Source organism: Scyliorhinus torazame, chromosome 1 (genome assembly GCF_047496885.1).
Source record: "Scyliorhinus torazame isolate Kashiwa2021f chromosome 1, sScyTor2.1, whole genome shotgun sequence".
In the NCBI taxonomy this organism is placed as follows: domain Eukaryota; kingdom Metazoa; phylum Chordata; class Chondrichthyes; order Carcharhiniformes; family Scyliorhinidae; genus Scyliorhinus; species Scyliorhinus torazame.
In genome coordinates this window covers 113886868-113905078 of record NC_092707.1, presented here as the reverse complement: position 1 = coordinate 113905078, position 18211 = coordinate 113886868, and the positions used below count along the sequence as shown (strand labels likewise).

Genomic DNA, 18211 nt, shown 5'->3' with positions numbered 1-18211 from the left:
TTTTCCTTCAATTTGATACTCTCCCTCACCTCCTTAGATATCCACGGTCGACGGTCGATTTTTCCCCTTTCTACCATCTTTCTTTTTTGTCGGTGTGAACCTTTTCTGAACACTGTGAAAGATCGCTCGGAAGGTTCTCCACTGTTCCTCAACTGCTTCACCATGAAGTCTTTGCTCCCAGTCTACCTTAGCTAGTTCTTCTCTCATCCCATTGTAATCGCCTTTGTTTAAGCACAAAACACTAGTGTTTGATTTTACCTTGTCATCCTCCAACTGTATTTTAAATTCCACCATATTTGGTCGCTCCTTCCAAGAGGATCCCGAACTATGAGATCATTAATCAATCCTGCCTCATTACACAGGACCAGATCTAGGACCACTTGTTCCCTTGTAGGTTCCATTACATACTGTTCCAGGAAATTATCCCGGGCACATTCTATAAACTCCTCCTCAAGGCTGCCTTTACCAACCTGGTTAAACCAATCGATATGCAGATTAAAATCTCCCATGATAACCGCTGTACCATTTCTACATGCATTCGTTATTTCTTTGCCTATTGCCTGCCCTACCATCCTGTTACTATTTGGTGGCCTATAGACTACTCCTATCAGTGACCTTTTCGCCTTACTATTCCTGATTTCCACCCAAATTGATTCAACCTTGTCCTCCATAGCACCAATATCATCCCTTACTATTGCCCGGATGCCATCCTTAAACAACAAAGCTACACCACCGCCCTTACCGTCCATTCTATCCTTTCGTATAGTCTGATACCCTTGGATATTTAACTCCCAGTCGTGACCATCTTTTAACCATGTTCCAGTAATGGCCACTAAATCATAGTCATTTTTGCGCCATCAACTCATTTACCTTATTTCGTATACTACGAGCATTCAGGTAAAGTACCCTTATGCTGTTTTTTATGTCTTTGTTATGAATCCTAACACCTTGATCAGTAACTTTTCGCAAATTATTTTTCCTCTTACCCTTTCTCCTAATTTTCCTTGTCTTTGAACCCATATCTCTACATAATAACCTGTCACGTAACCTGCTGCCTTGATCTCCATTAACCATTATACTGTCCATAGCTTTACACTTCCCTTCCCCCCAACTTGCTAGTTTAAAGTCCTTGTGACCAACCTATTTATCCTATTCGCTAGAACACTGGTCCCAGAATGGTTCAGGTGAAGACCGTCCCAACGGTACAGGTCCCTCCTGCCCCAGTACTGATGCCAATGCCCCATGAAATGGAATCCCTCTTTCCCGCACCACTTCTTTAGCCACGTGTTAACTTCCCTAATTTTCTCAACCCTATGCCAATTGGCACGTGGCTCGGGTAGTAATCCAGAGATTATAACCCTGGAGGACCTGTTCTTTAATTTAGTCCCTAGTGTTTGATAATCCCCAAACAGGTCCGACCGGCGCCAAAAACGGCGCAAATCAGTCGGGCATTGCGCCGCCCCAAAGGTGCGGAATCCTCCGCATCTTGGGGGCCGAGCCCTAACCTTGAAGTGCCCCGCCAGCTGGCGCGGAAATGACATCTCCGGGCGGCGCATGCGCGGGAGCGTCAGCGGCCGCTCACGGCATCCCCGCGCATGCGCTGTGGAGGGAGTCTCTTCCGCCTCCGCCATGGTGGAGACCGTGGCGAAGGCGGAAGGAAAAGAGTGCCCCCATGGCTCAGGTCCGCCCGCGGATCGGTAGGCCCCGATCGCAGGCCAGGCCACCGTGGGGGCAGCCCCCGGGGCCAGATCGCCCCCCCCGCCAAGGACCCCGGAGCCCGCCCGTGCTGCCTTGTCCCGCCGGTAAGGTAGGTGGTTTAATCCACGCCGGCGGGACAGGCATTCTAGCAGCGGGACTTCGGCCCATTCGGGCCGGAGAATCGCTGGTGGGAGGGGGGGGCGCCGCCAACCGGCGCGGCACGATTCCCGCCCCCGCCGAATATCCGGTGCCGGAGAATTCGGCAACCGGCGGGGGCGGGATTCAGGCCAGCCCCCGGCGATTCTCCCACCTGGTGGGGGGTCGGAGAATCTCGCCCCTGGTCTCAGAATCAACTACCTCACTATGTACATTGATAAGGAATTCTATCATATTATGGTCACTCATCCCCAAGGGTTCTCTCACAACTAGATTGCCAACTAATCCTTTCTCATTGCACAACACCCAGTCCAAGATGGCCTGTTCCCTTGTTGGTTCCTCAACATACCGGTCCAAAAAACTATCCCATATACACTCCAGAAATTCCTCCTCTATTGTACTAGGTCTAATTTGACTCACCCAATCTATATGCAGATTAAAGTCACCCATAATCACAGATGTTCCTTTATCAGATGCGTCTTTGATTTCCTATCTAATGGTATTCCTAACATTACCACTGCAGTTTGATGGTCTGCATACCACCCCTATGAATTTTTTTTTGCCCCTTGGTATTTCTTAACATGACCTGTACAGATTCCACATCGTCTGTGCTAATATCTTTCCTCAATATTATATCAATAGCTTCTTTAATCAACAATGCAACTCCACCAATGTTTCCTTTCTGGGTGTCCTTTCTATAAACCGAATAGCCCACAAGGTTTAGTTCCCATTCTTGGTCACCTTGAGCCATGTCTCCATAATCCCAACCACATCTTACCCCTTTACTTTACTTAATGCCCTTTTACATCTCTCCGGGCAACTAATTCATCTATTTTACTTTGGATGCTCCGTGCGCTCGGGTACAAAATGTTAAAACGAATCCATTTAACATTCCTTGTCCCATCCTTAACATTTTTACAGAGTTATTATCTGATACAGCTCTTTGATTTCTCTGCCCATCACTTTTATACTTTATATTAGAGCTTCCCACTTTATATTACAGCATTATACTTTAGGACAGCTTTCCACTTTATATCACAGCTTTACATTTTATATTACGGCAGTATACTTTATATTACAGCTTTATATTTTATGCTATAACTTTACAATTTATATTATAGCTTTACACTTCATATTTCAGCTTTATACTTTATATCACAGCGTTATACTTTATATTATAGCTTTACACTTTATATTACAGCTTTACACTTTATATTACAGCTTTATACTTTATGTCACTGCTTTACTTTATATTACAGCTTTACACATTATATCATTGCTTTATACTTTATTCTACAGCCTTACACTTTATATTACAGCTTTGCTTTATATTAGAGCTTTACACATTATACTACAACTTTGCATTTTATAGTACAGCTTTACACTTTATATTACAGCCTTATACTTTAGATTACAGCTTTATATATTATGCTACAGCTTTATACTTTATATTACAGCTTTAAACTTTATGTCACTGCTTTACTTTATATTACAGCTTTACACATTATATCACTGCTTTATACTTTATTCTACAGCCTTACACTTTATATTACAGCTTTATACTTTATATTACAGCTTTGCTTTATGTTAGACTTTACACATTATACGACAGCTTTGCATTTTATATTACAGCTTTACACTTTATATTACAGCCATATACTTTAGATTACAGCTTTACATATTATGCTACAGCTTTACACTCTATATTAGAGCCTTATACTCTAGATTACAGTTTTACATATTATGCTACAGCTTTACACTTTATATTACAGCTTTACACTTTACGTTACAGCATTGCACTTTATATTACAGCTTCCACCTACATCCACTGGTGAGATTAGCAAGGATGTGATGTCATAAAGGCTTCACCAATATGCTAAAAGCTTCCTTATGAGATCATGAAGAAGCTCAAACGCGTTTAAAATTTCAAAGTTGGACAGTAAGTAAATGTTTGCTATTGAGAAGTTTGAAAGCTCTTTGTAACTTGGGTGCAAATTTTCCACATTGACTGAATAAATATCGTTTCTGTGCGAAAAAGAAAATCGTCAGGACTTCAACCCACGTTTCATCTGGTTGAAATATCCTTGATGCTGTTTCTACATGTGTACAAACACCTTTAAGTTAGGACACAGGCTTTCCGCAAACAACTGGAGTACAGGTTCCTGATGTTGGAGCTGAGCCGCTGCTGTGGGTGCTCATTGAATGAATATTTACCTGGCAGATCGGTGGTGTGGGACCTCGGGCTCCGGGTTTACTGTCCTCGATGCGGAACCCTTGGAATCGCCTGCCTCAATGGGAAACCTCCTGGCTTGTGGATCTGTGGGGGAGCTCATTTCTGGGTTTGAAAGAGAGAAAGACACTGGATTAATCGTCAGCCACATGACGTCGATCAATAACTTTGATGACATTTTTTTGCAAAACAAAGCAACTTAAATAGCAGAGCTTCCGACTCACTGGTAAAAGAGATGCAGGGTAGTAAAGAACAACTCCCGCGAGGGTTTTCAGATTGATCAGAATGCTCAGGATCAAGGTGCTGACATCCACTTTGCTGCCCAAACGTCACAATAACAAGGGGTGAAATAGACGTTACCCGCTTGGCAACATGGCCTGGAATTGATCAGCAACACCACTCTCCCCCCATCACTTCATGGCATTGCTCTCTGCCCAGCCTCCTGGATTTCACTCTTATTGCAAGGTTTTTCAGCAGTTTAGCTGTATGGTTGATACGGTCCGATTATTAATGGTGCAATGTGGAATATAACCGGACCCCAACACTGCACAAAAACGGCAGCTGAGCGCAGTTGGTTTATTCTTGACATGTGGGCTTCACCGGCTCGGCCAGCGTTTCTTGTCCTTCCCTAATTGCCATCAGATGACGGTTGGTGGTGAGCTGCCTGCTTGAACCACTGCAGTCCCTGTGGTGTAGGTACACCCACTGTGCTGTTAGAGAAGGAATTCAGGATTTTGACCCAGGGCCAGTTCAGGAGCCTGATATAGTCCAGAGAACTTGCAGATAGCCTTGTTCTCATGTGTCTGCTGCCCTTGTTCTTCTAGGTGATAGAGGTCCGTGTTTGGAAGGTGCTGTTAAAGGAGCCATGTTAAATTGCCACGGTGCAACTTGTAGCTGGTACAGCTGCCACGGTGTGTCGGTGGTGACGGGAGTGGGTGTTGAAGGTGGTGGATGGCGTGCCAATCAAGCGGGCTACTTTGTCCTGGATGGTGTCAAGCTTCTTGGGTGTTGTTGGAGCTGCACTCATCCAGGCAAGTGGAAAGTATTATATTACACTCTTGACTTGCGCTTTGCACAGTGGTTAGCACTGTTGCTTCACAGTTCCAGGGTCCCAGGTTCGATTCCCGGCTTGGATCACTGTCTGGGCGCAGTCTGCATGTTCTCCCCTTGTCTGCGTGAGTTTCCTCCGGGAGCTCCGGTTTCCTCCCACAAGTCCCGAAAGACGTGCTATTAGGTAATTTGGACATTCTGAATCACCCACTGTGTGAACAGGCACTGGAATGTGGTGACTAGGGGCTTTTCACAGTAACTTCATTGCAGTGTAATGCACGTCTACTTGTGAGAATAAAGCTTATTTTCAAATTATTATTTTTAGACTGTGGACGGTGTTTGGAGAGTCAGGAGGTGAATTACTCTCTGCAGCCTCTGCTCTGCTATTCCAACCACAGTACTTAAAAGGCTGGTCAAACAAAATTTCTGATCATTGCTGATGCCACAGGATATAGATGGTGGTGGATTAATTTGATACAGTTCCTCATGAGAGTTTTGGCTGAAGTTAAAGTTTATGGAATTTAAGACAAATGATTGACCTGTTCAGCAAATTTGCTGAGTAGCAGTAGACAGAGTGGAAATAATGGGCAGGCACCCTGGCTGGATGTGAATGGTGTGATGCACAGGGAACTGTGTTGGGACTTCAGCTATTCACTAACAGCATTGATGATGGGAAAGAAAGCTACATAATCAGTTTTGCCGATGGCACAAACATAAGCAGCACTGTAAGTACTGTAGATGGAAGTTTAAAATTGTAAAGCAGTATTGCTGGAGTAAGTGACTGGGCAAATATTTGGCAAGTGGATTTCAATGTCGGCAAATGTGAGATCATGCAATTTGGACTTATTAAAGACGGAACTGGGAATTTTCTAAATGGTGAAAACAGAGGAGAAGAATGGTGAAAACAGAGGAGATCTAAAAAGAGTGGGGGTCCAAGTACACAGATTATTAAAATGTCATGAATAAGTGCTGAAATAATCCAAAAGGCCAATGGAATGCTGCCGTTATATAGAGAGGACTGGAAGGTAGTAATCATGCTGCAGTGATAGAAAGCCCTGCCTAGACTGCTCCTGAATATTGTGAACAGTTCTGTGCACCAGACCTTAGGAAGGATATATTGACCTTGGAGAGAGGCCTCCAAGAGTTAACTACAAGGAGATTCGACAAGCTATAATTATATTCCAGGAATTTAGAAGGGTGATATGAACAAAGTTTTCAAGACAGTATGAAAAACAGATAAGGTGATAAATTAATTCTGCTACTGGGGGAGTCTAGGGCTGAGGGACAAAGTATAAAAATTAGTGCTCGATCTTTCGGGGCTGGAGTTAGGAAACACTTTTTCATGTAAAGGTTGATGAGAGTCCAGGAATCTCCACTGCAAATGACAATTGATGCTAGATGAATTATTGATTTTAAAACGGAGATTGTTAGATTTTCGGTCACCAAAAATAAAGAATATGGTGAGCATATGGAGTTAGATCATGGACCAGTCATGATCTCATTGAATTGGAGGAACAGGCTCCAGGGATAAATATCCCCTTCTGTTCCTAAATTCCTCTCATTCGATAATAGTGATGCCATTGAATGTCAAGGGGATATGGTTAGACTCTCTAGAGATGCTCATTGACACTTGTGAGCTGCAAATGTTATTTGCTACTTATAAGCCCAAACCTAAATATTGTCCAGGCATTGCTGCATGTGAGCACGGGCTATTTCATTATTGGATACTGCCCTGGTGAACTTCTGAAACAATGTCCTGGGTTGAGTTGATTGACCACCAACGATCGTATCCCATCTTCCTTTGTATTAGGTAAGAATCCAGCCAGTGGAGAGATTTTCCAAATCCCACTGACTTTAATTTTGCTCGGGTTCCTTGATGCCACGCTCATTCAAATGCTGCCTTGAAGTTAATAGCCATCACATGACCTTCGGCTGTATTTCCCATGTTTGGACCAAAGTTGTAATGCGTTCTGAAGCTGATTGGCCCTGACGGAACCCAAACCAAGTATCAGTGAGCAAGTAATTGGTGAGTAAATATTGCTTGATAGCACTGTCGATGACACCTTTTATCACTTTGCTTGTGATTGAGAGTAAACTAATAATATGTTAACTAGCCAGATTAAATTGTTTGTCCTGTGTTTTGTGGACAGGGCAATTTTCCACATTGTCATAGTGATACCGGTGTTGTAGCTGTACTGGAAAAGTTCGGCCTCAGCACCAGAAGATTGTTCAGGTCCATAGTTTTCACTGCATCCAGTCAGCTCAGTCAGCTCTTGACATCATGGAGAGTGAATCAAATTGGTTGTCGGCTGGCAGCTGTGATGAGGAGGATCTCAGGAGGAGGCTAAGATGTTGACATTTCTGGCTGAAGATGGGTGCAAATGTTTCAGTCTGGTGTTTTTGGCATTGTTGTGTGATATCCACCATCATCAAGGGTAGGGGTGTGCATGGTGCCTTTTCCTCGAGAAGTTATTTTGTTGTCCATTCATGACCAGCTGTGGCTTTGATCTGATCTTTTGGTAGCAGGATTGCATTGCTGTTATAGCATGCTCTTTCTGTTGTTCATATCCTATGTTGTCACATCGTATTTCATTTTGGATGTGCCTGGTGCTGCTCCTTGCATGCTCTTCCATACTTCTGATTGAAGCAATGTGGTCCCCCAGCTTGATGAGATTGGTAGAATGAAGGATATGCCAAGCCCATCGGGTTATAGATTGTGGTTGAATCCAATTCTACTGCTGCTGATGTTCCACAGCATCTCATGGATGCCCAGTTTTTAGCTGCTAGATCTGATCTAAATCTATCCCATTTAGCACAGTGGTAGTGTCTTATTGGATGGATCATGTACTCAGTGTGAAAATGGGACTTTGTGGTGTTAACTCCAAAATTACAGTCATGGATAGATATCTCTGTGGCAGGTATAATGGTGATGAGCTTTCTTTCTTGTTTGTTCTTTTACAATCTGGCCGCCATATCCTTCAACAAGGGCGGCACGGTAGCACAGTGGTTAGCACTGTTGCTTCACAGCGCCAGGGACCTGCGTTGGATTCCCGGCTTGGGTCACTGTTCGTGCGCAGTCTGCACATTCTCCCCGTGTCTGCATGGGTGTGCTCCGGGTGCTCCAGTTTCCTCCCGCAGTCCAAAGATGTGCGGGTTAGGTGTATTGGTAACGCTAAATTGCCCCGTAGTGTCCAAAAGCTAGGTGGGGGTGCTGGGTTAAGTGTATAGGGTAGACATGTGAGCTTAGGTAGGGAGCTCTTTCAGGAGCTGGTGTAGACTCAACGGGATGAATAGCCTAATTCTGCACTGTAAATTCTATGATTCTAACTCAGCTAGCTCAGTCAGTACTGGTGTTACTATTGAATTCACCAACCAGAGTACATTCTGTGCCCTTGTTGACCTCAATACTTCATGCAAGTAGTATTTAACCCGGAGGAGTACTAATTCATCAGCTGAGGGAGGGTACTGGATTGTATAACAAGTAGGAAGTTTCCTTGTCCATGTTTGGCCTGATGCCATGCAACTTCATGGGGTCCAGAGCCAATGTTATTGACTCCCTGGACAACTTCCTCCCAGTTGTATACCACTGTGCCACCACCTCTGGTGGGTCTGTCTGGCCGGTGTGACAGAATACACCCAGAGGAATGGTGATGGTGTATTCTGGGATAGTAGCTGTAAGGTACAATTCTGTGAGTATGACAAAGTCAGGCTATCACTTGATAAGTCTGTAAGACAGCTCTCCCAACTTTGGCACAAGTCTCCAAATGTAGGGTCAATTAGGCAGGGTGTTCCTTTGTCATGTCTGAATACAATGCTGAGAGGTCTATCCATATTTTTCTGATTCAACTTTTCTGGTTTGATATAATTAAGTGGTTTGCTCGGTCTGTTCAGAGGGCAACAGAGAGGCAACCAAATTGCTGTTGGTCTGGAGTTACATGTACGCCAGACTAGTAAGGACGGCACTTTCCTTTCCTAAAGGACATTAGTAAATCAGCTAGTGATTTAAAGGCCATCATTATGGAGACTTAAATTCCAAATTTAATTAATTAACTGAATTTAAACACATCTCTAAATGAACAGTTCAGTAACATCTAATATGCCATTGTTCCTGATACATTCATATTGAAATAATATGTAAATTGTTCTTATTAAATTTTTGTAAACTATGAGTTTTTTTCTCATTACAAGTGTTAACTTTATTTGAGCTCCTTTGTAATTCCTAGATCACAATCCAAAACATTTAATCTATATTGTATATTGAAGATGTTTTGGATCAAGAGGTTGTTACACACAATAATGTTAACACTCTGCGGCATTTACTATATGCTACTGCTTATAAAATGTGCATCTTAAGCTGTAGATGCTCCTATATAAAGTTAACTTGATGAATGGAATTGGAATAGCATGAACCCATTACAAATCTCATTTCTGTTACGACACCCTGGACTAGTTTGGGGTCGATTTCAGCCCCACAGACCCCAGAGCCACAACACAAATGAATTAGCCAATAATTCATATAAAATTTGCATATTAATTGGCCCTTTCGCTGCTCAATAAGTTATAGCCACCATATTTATAAGTTGAACACAATAACTGTTTATTTATAAGAGAAACAAAGTTGAAAAACACAGTAATTATAACAGCTAATCTATTACTCCCTTTAAGCATCCCACCATCTCCCCAAACACACACAAACCAGACACACACAGAGGACGGGGAAGGGATAAAAATTATAAAGGTTTAAAGGCAAAAAGAAAGATGAGTGTCCTTGCTTCCGATGATGAAGTCATTGCAGCAGCTGTCCTCCCAGGATGCCTAGAGATCAAAGCCACCGGTGTAGTGTTAGAGATGATCTTCTGGCAGTAGCATTCAGCCAATACTCCCGGACAATATGATCTCCTCTGGAGAGTCACTTTAACTTTCATTAACCTGGGCCTTCACTCAAAGGAACAGCCTCAGGCCTGTTTAATTTTTCAGACTTTTTGTCTCATTTCAGCCTAGCTCCAGCCAGAGTTTTAAATTTAATTGGTTTCCATGGTCACTAGAATATCCTCCAGCCTAACTGAGGACAGGGAAGAATTCCCCACATAGGTTTTTCAGAGGTTTAAACGACTGAGAGAGTGAATCAAAACAGCTGCTCCTAACTCTGATCCCAGAAACGTAACTGAAAGAGAAAACACAGTCTCACAGAGGAATGAACATTGCAGAGAAAAACCCGACTAAGCAGTATGATGTGGGCAGCACAGTAGCACATGGTTAGCACTATGGCTTCACAGCTCCAAGGTTCGATTCCCGGCTTGGGTCTACACGTTCTCCTCATGTCTGCGTGGGTTTCCTCCGGGTGCTCCGGTTTCCTCCCACAAGTCCCAAAAGACATGCTATTAGGTAATGTGGACATTCTGAATTCTCCCTCTGTGTACCTGAACAGGCGCCAGAATGTGGCGACTAGGGGCTTTTCACAATAACTTCATTGCAGTGTTAATGTAAGCCTACTTGTTTCAATAAAGATTATTAAATGATCCATTGATAAGGCCCAGTAATTCAAAACAGTCCATTGGCCGACAGCCAAGTCCATCAAGGCGTGTCAGCATTGACCTCCCTGGAATCTGCTGATCTGAAATGTAAGAGCTTCTTGCAACCTGCTTAGCCTTAGGGTCATAGGTCAACCTTTAGTTTACCAGCCTCAAATTAAAGGAAAAATCCATCTTAAAGACATATGTACATTAATTGTCTCTGTACAAAAATTGAAATAGCCAAAAGAATAACAGAAATTTTAAAAAGGAGGAAAAGGGAACAGACATGAATTAAACAGGAGGGTCCTTACATTTTAAATAAAATTATTTTTATGAAATGGAGAAATACACTCAGATAAATATTTATGAATGTAACAATGTAAAAGAAATGAGTATTGGCATGGATGTTAGGTTATAGTTTTATCAAAGATGAAAACTAAGATTGTGGTCAAATTTAGCTAAAAATGCAGTTTCCTGGGCTAGATTGGAAGTAGTAACATTTGTGTTTGGAATTAAAATTAGGGCAGTGGCCATCTCCAACAAGAGAGGATCTAATCATCACCCATTGGCATTCAATGGCATTACCATCATTGAATCCCCCACTATCAACATACTGGAGGTTAACATTGAGCAGAAATGGAACTGGACTTGTCATATAAATACTGTGGCTACCAGGGCAGGTCAAAGTAACTCACCTCCTGACGCCCCAAAGCCTGTCTACCATCTACAAGGCACAAGTCCGAATGAGTACAGCTCCAACAACACTCAAGAAGCTCAACCCCAACCAGGATAAAGCAGCCTGCTGGATTGCTCCCCCTTTCACAAACATTCACTCTCTCAACCACCGATGCACAGTAGAAGCCGTGTGTACCATCTACAAGATACACTGCAGGAACTCACTAATGCTCCTTAGGCAGCACCTTCCAAACCAATGACCACTACCATCCAGAAGGACAAGACAGCAGTTACCTGGGAACGTCAAAGCAAATTGAGCATCAGACCAGAATGGGGATTATCTCTGATGCTCCAGGGCGCAATCAAAATAATTTATCCACAAAAGGATTTAGTTATAAAGACTTTTCAAAACATGAATATTAGCAACGCTTGCTTCAGCAGATAGCACAAAGTCTCCTTAGTAACAGGCAAATTATGGCATCATAATGAAGTCACATTTATCTCCGCTGAGTTTATTTTGCTTGGGTGGTCACACCTGGGATTGCTATTTTTTTATATAATGTCCGATTTTAGAAATAAGTTAGGAAGCCGAGAAACGTTGTTTAGATTGCGTGGAACTGGATAATTGAGGAATGTGATCGCTGAAACTGGTAAAGAAAGTGGATGAGAAGCAATGGAAAAACTGCTCCTGTCTAAAGGATATCAACTTGGAAACACGATCGGGGAGGGGACTTATTCCAAAGTGAAGGAAGCTTACTGCAGAAAGCAGCAGAGGAAAGTGGCCATCAAAATCATTAATCGACAGACAGCACCAAAGGGTAAGAGAACACAATGGGCAATTCAGACGTTTGGGTTGCCAATTCAATCGTTGTTTTGTGAAACGATTTGATCCCGGATTTAGAAATATCGGCTGGTGCAAAATATCCACCTGATGACGTGCAGTCATCACAGAATGAAGCAGATTTCACCTTGAACCAGCGCCGTGTTTCTGGAGTGGCTATTATTTCACACATCATATTAACTAGGGTTCACATGTGTTAATGCAGTGCAACTTCCCGGAAATTATATCCAGAATTGGCATTTGGAACAAGTCTAACAAGCAGGAATTAGAAATGGGAGATCTGTCACGTTTTTGCCTGGAGTCCACTTATAAGAACATAAGAACATAAGAACTAGGAGCAGGAGTAGGCCATCTGGCCCCTCGAGCCTGCTCCACCATTCAATGAGATCATGGCTGATCTTTTGTGGACTCAGCTCCACTTCCCGGCCCGAACACCATAACCCTTAATCCCTTTATTCTTCAAAAAACTATCTATCTTTATCTTAAAAACATTTAATGAAGGAGCCTCTACTGCTTTACTGGGCAAGGAATTCCATAGATTCACAACCCTTTGGGTGAAGAAGTTCCTCCTAAACTTAGTCCTAAATCTACTTCCCCTTATTTTGAGGCTATGCCCCCTAGTTCTGCTTTCACCCACCAGTGGAAACAACCTGCCTGCATCTATCCTATCTATTCCCTTCATAATTTTACATATTTCTATAAGATCCCCCCTCATCCTTCTAAATTCCAATGAGTACAGTCCCAGTCTACTCAACCTCTCCTCGTAATCCAACCCCTTCAGCTCTGGGATTAACCTAGTGAATCTCCTCTGCACACCCTCCAGTGCCAGTACGTCCTTTCTCAAGTAAGGAGACCAAAACTGAACACAATGCTCCAGGTGTGGCGTCACTAACACCTTATACAATTGCAGCATAACCTCCCTAGTTTTAAACTCCATCCTTCTAGCAATGAAGGACAAAATTCCATTTGCCTTCTTAATCACCTGTTGCACCTGTAAACCAACTTTTTGCGACTCATGCACTAGCACACCCAGGTCTCTCTGCACAACAGCATGTTTTAATATTTTATCATTCAAATAATAATCCCTTTTGCTGTTATTCCTACCAAAATGGATAACCTCACATTTGTCAACATTGTATTCCATCTGCCAGACCCTAGCCCATTCACTTAGCCTATCCAAATTCCTCTGCAGACTTCCAGTATCCTCTGCACTTTTTGCTTTCCCACTTATCTAAGTGTCGTCTGCAAACTTGGACACATTGTCCTTTGTCCCCAACTCCAAATCATCTATGTAAATTGTGAACAGTTGTGGGCCCAACACTGATCCCTGAGGGACACCACTAGCTACTGATTGCCAACCAGAGAAACACCCATTAATCCCCACTCTTTGCTTTCTATTAATTAACCAATCCTCTATCCATGCTACTACTTTCCCTTAATGCCATGCATCATTATCTAATGCAGCAACCTTTTGTGTGGCACCTTGTCAAAGGCTTTCTGGAAATCCGGATATACCACATCCATTGGCTCCCCGTTACCTACCGCACTGGTAATGTCCTCAAAAAATTCCACTAAATTAGTTAGGCACGACCTGCCCTTTATGAACCCATGCTGTGTCTGCCCAATGGGACAATTTCCAACCAGATGCCTCGCTATTTCTTCCTTGATGATAGATTCCAGCATCTTCCCTGCTACCGAAGTTAAGCTCACTGGTCTATAATTACCCGCTTTCTGCCTCCCTCCTTTTTTAAACAGTGGTGTCACGTTTGCTAATTTCCAATCCGCCGGGACCACCCCAGAGTCTAGTGAACTTTGGTAAATTATCACTAGCGCATTTGCAATTTCCCTAGCCATCTCTTTTAGCACTCTGGGATGCATTCCATCAGGGCCAGGAGACTTGTCTACCTTTAGCCCCATTAGCTTGCCCATCACTACCTCCTTGGTGATAACAATCCTCTCAAGGTCCTCACCTGTCATCGCCTCATTTCCATCTGTCACTGGCATGTTATTTGTGTCTTCCACTGTGAAGACCGACCCAAAAAACCTGTTCAGTTCCTCAGCCATTTCCTCATCTCCCATTATTAAATCTCCCATCTCATCCTCTAAAGGACCAATATTTACCTTAGCCACTCTTTTTTGTTTTATATATTTGTACAGGGGGGTGATATGGATATGCAACATTTCATAATCTATATAGTGTATTCAATTTAAACATAAAACGAGGTCAGAATCGAGGGGGCTAAGATACTCCTCCCCCCCCCCCCCTCCCCTCCACAGACCCAATAAAACAGTTGAAGTTGTAGATAATCCAGATAAAATAACATTTAAATCTCCAAACCAAATTCCACGTAAATTCAAAAACAATTGAAATGTTGAATGGCAGTTGCTTTATTTAGCCCTGTTGCTTTTCCTGATGTCCCTTTGGTGGCACCAGAAGCCACGCGGAACCTGGAATATTAAATCTGATCGAGGCTCCTGTTATGTTGTAATTTCGAAGGCGAATTGTGCGTTTTAAGGTGCAAATCACAAGGTGGTAAATTAACTGAAGCATTTCAGTTTGAAGGTAATGCTGTCTTTGCACACACATGATGCGGAGATGCCCGCGTAGGACTGGGGTGAGCACAGTAAGAAGTCTTACAACGCCAGGTTAAAGTCCAACAGGTTTGTTTGGAATCACTAGCTTTAGGAGCACTGCTCCTTCATCAGGTGAGTCACTTGATGAAGGAGCTACGCATCGAAAGTTAGTGATTCCAAATAAACCTGTTGGACCTTGCACACACATACAGCTGAGCTTAAGTTACTCACTCCTGGGACCATGGGTACCGCTAGCAAGGCGACCATTCACCATCTGACCCGAGGAGGTGGCGAGGCGCCTGTTGAACCACACTCCGTGCCCGTTTCAATATAAAACCTGTCGTTTTAAGCAAAATGTTATTTGGGTAGGACTAAGTACAACGCTTCAACCTCTAAATATTCATTTTCCATTTCTAGATTTCATCCACAAATTTCTCCCACGAGAGCTGCAAATAGTACAGAACTTGGATCACAAAAATATCATTAAGGTTCACGAGATCTGGGAGAGCGACGATGGCAAGATCTGTATAATTATGGAACTTGCTGAAGGGGGAGATGTTCTGGAACACATCAAAAGGGAAGGGCCCTTACCTGAAGAACTCGCAAAAACTTTATTCCGTCAACTTGTAGCAGCAATTCGATACTGCCATGACTGCGGTATTGCTCATCGAGACCTCAAGTGTGAGAACACTCTGCTGGATAAAAGTTTCAACGTGAAGTTGGCAGACTTTGGCTTCGCTAAGAATTTCCGGACCGGTACGGCTGAATTAAGCAAGACATTTTGCGGGAGCACGGCTTACGCTGCACCTGAGGTTCTGCAGGGAGTTCCACATGAAAGCATCAAGAGCGACATTTGGAGTATGGGCATCGTCTTGTACACCACGCTCTGCGGCCACCTGCCTTTCGATGACTCCAACATCCCGAAGATGCTGTGGCTCCAGCAGAATGGGGTGGCCTTTCCACAGCAATTGGAATTGAGCCGGCAGTGTCGAGATCTTGTTGGGAGATTGTTGGAACCCGATTGCAGTCTGAGACCTCCAATCCAGGAGGTCAGCTTCCATCCATGGTTAGCAGACAGCCAATAAACATGAGAATCAAATTGGTCGTTTTACATTTTTAAAACAGTTTAATATAGAGTATACAGTGCGTGAGTACTGGCTGCAGACACGGAGCCACCCGATTGCAAGACTCGCTCTCGAGTTACTGAAAACAGACGGCTGTAGTAGATCTGGCAACTGGAGGGCAGGCAGCACACTCCAGCAAAGCTCTCCTGTGCAATACCAGCATTATTGTCAAGATAAACATTGTAACAACACTGCAATTAGCTTCAGTGAATACTTTCTTTCAGATTATTACTTGTCATTAAAGGGTCACCATCGGCTAGTGGGCGTGAGCATGTATCCAAGTTACAGGTAATTGATAAACCCGGGTGAAAGCACCAAGGAATTAACTGTTGTCCCTTTTTAGTGCAATCCAGGCCACTCCTCGTGTTGTTTGCAAAAAAAAAAGGTTGGCCAAAGGGTGAGCACCGAGGATGTCAATAAGCACAAGTCATGTAGCTTATAAACATTCGGAATACCCCTTAAATTTTAAAGGGAAGCAATTGGGCGGGGCCGGGGGGGGGGGGGGGGGTAATAGTTAATTGATTCATTTTCAAATCAATTATTGCATTAAGCATCCAGAAATGGAAAGGTTGTTCATTCCTGTTCCAAGGGTAGGGTGTCGGCTGTGGTCAGATTTGTTTTCACAGAGAAACGAAGATACTGGGTCATCGAATCGGCGTGTTTGAGCAGACAAACCACACAGACCCCGCTGGAGAAGATATTATTTTAAAATATATATTTAATATACACATTTTTATCAGTGTGGGAGAGTGCTCGGCCCTGAGAGAAAGTGGTCAAAATAATTCACGTGCGTAAAGATTTTAAAGTCAATAGCAGTTATGTTAAAAAAAAGAAGTTATTCTGGGCTGAAATAATCAGATTGTGTGCTCTAATAAACAAGATATTCAACCAGAAACAACCTGGCCCACAGTGTCTTTCATTTCTGGCTGAAATTCTCCCACTTGGGCAAAAAACCAGTGACGTCTTGGACCAGAACTATCTGACCTGTAACAATCCGCTCTGTGTATAGGTACCAGTGCCTAACCAGACACCAGTCCTGAAAAATGAGCGCACCCACAGAAAGGAGAACCAGTATGTATTGAATGGGGGAATATTCAGTCACCTGACTTCATAACCAGAGTAAGGTTAATGAGTTACGGTGGTAAGATTAGAAGTTTTATCCGTGTTTTGTGGATGATGGGGGTCCCTTTATACTCCATTAATATTGCTAAAAAATAAGAGGCCTATTGACGAAGATTTTCATGCACCCATCCAAACACAAAAATGCCAATTTTCCAACTACAACACCTATTTATGCTACAGAAGAAAGTGTTGCCGATTGGTTGGGAAGTAGACTATGACTTGCACAGCAATCAGTTAATCCTTTCTCCTGAAGTATAAATGTTGTGATCATTTGAAATTTGGCATTCTTGTATTTGTCCTGATGAGTGTGAGATTATAATTTCGGCAACATGTTACTCCTTTCAGCAATATTCAAGCTCTGTACTACAAAGTGACGGAAAGCGTATTAAGTTCCATATTTTGACATTAAATTTCCATCTCGTTTTGTGACAGGTGGAATTCGATGTCAGTGAATGTCCAATGTTCCACTTTAGTGGGGCTGGTTTAGCACAGTGGGCTAAACAGTTGGCTTGGAATGCAGATCAATGCCAGCAGCGCAGGTTCAAATCACGTCCCGGCCTCCCCGAACAGGCGGGGTGACGAGGGGCTTTTTACAGTAACTTCATTGAAGCCTACTTGTGATTATTATTATTTAGTTACAAAATAGTTATAGCTGGAATGGGCGAAAGCTGGTCGATGAGCAAGAGCAGATTTGCTGCCAAATGAAAGCAAAATGCTGCAGATGCTGGAAATCTGAAATAAAAGCAGAAAATGCTGGAAAAATTCAGGAAAAATGTGGGGCAGTACAGTAGTTAGCACTGCTGCCTCAGCACCAGGGACCCTGGTCCAATTCTGGCCGTGTGTGACTGTGCGGAGTCTGCACGTTCTCCCCATGTCTGTGTGGGTTTCCTCCGGGTGCTCCGGTTTCCTCCCACAGTCCAAAGATGTGCAGGTTAGGTGGATTGGCCACGATAAATTGCCCCTCAGGGTGGTGTTGCAGGAATAGGGCGCAGGGGATTGGATCTGGGGTGTTCTTCAGAAGGGTCGGTGCATACTCGATGGGCCAAATGGCCTCCTTCTGCACTCTACGGATTCTATGATCTGGCAGCAATTGTAGAGAGAGAAAAACAGAGTTAACAACACAAGCCCAACACAATCCCACCCACACATGGTCTCTTGTCCCTTGTTGTTCAGGTTTGCTGCTACTGAGCACTGACCGTTGTTCTATTAACACATTCTGCTCTTACCT

General features: G+C 43.3%; 1 protein-coding gene and 1 long non-coding RNA gene across 4 annotated transcripts in view; one reads left to right on the top strand and one right to left on the bottom strand.

Moving 5' to 3' along the window:
• Positions 1-11687, bottom strand: part of LOC140411123 (uncharacterized) — a 33902-nt gene extending 22215 nt beyond the window's left edge. The window contains exons 1-2 of one of the 3 annotated variants that reach the window (XR_011940829.1): positions 11617-11687; positions 4069-4189 (exon numbers count right to left, since the gene is read on the bottom strand). This is a non-coding gene — a long non-coding RNA (uncharacterized lncRNA). Of the gene's footprint in view, positions 1-4068; positions 4190-4308; positions 4466-11342; positions 11362-11616 lie in introns of those variants that run through there. The other 2 variants (XR_011940831.1, XR_011940828.1) reach the window with 2 other exon arrangements.
• Positions 11328-15836, top strand: LOC140411119 (testis-specific serine/threonine-protein kinase 3-like). The gene is made up of 2 exons (XM_072500177.1): positions 11328-12140; positions 15155-15836. Exons 1-2 carry the CDS (start codon positions 11996-11998, stop codon positions 15820-15822), a joined length of 813 nt encoding a protein of 270 aa, XP_072356278.1. The 5' UTR covers positions 11328-11995; the 3' UTR covers positions 15823-15836.
• Positions 15837-18211: the final 2375 nt, after the last annotated feature.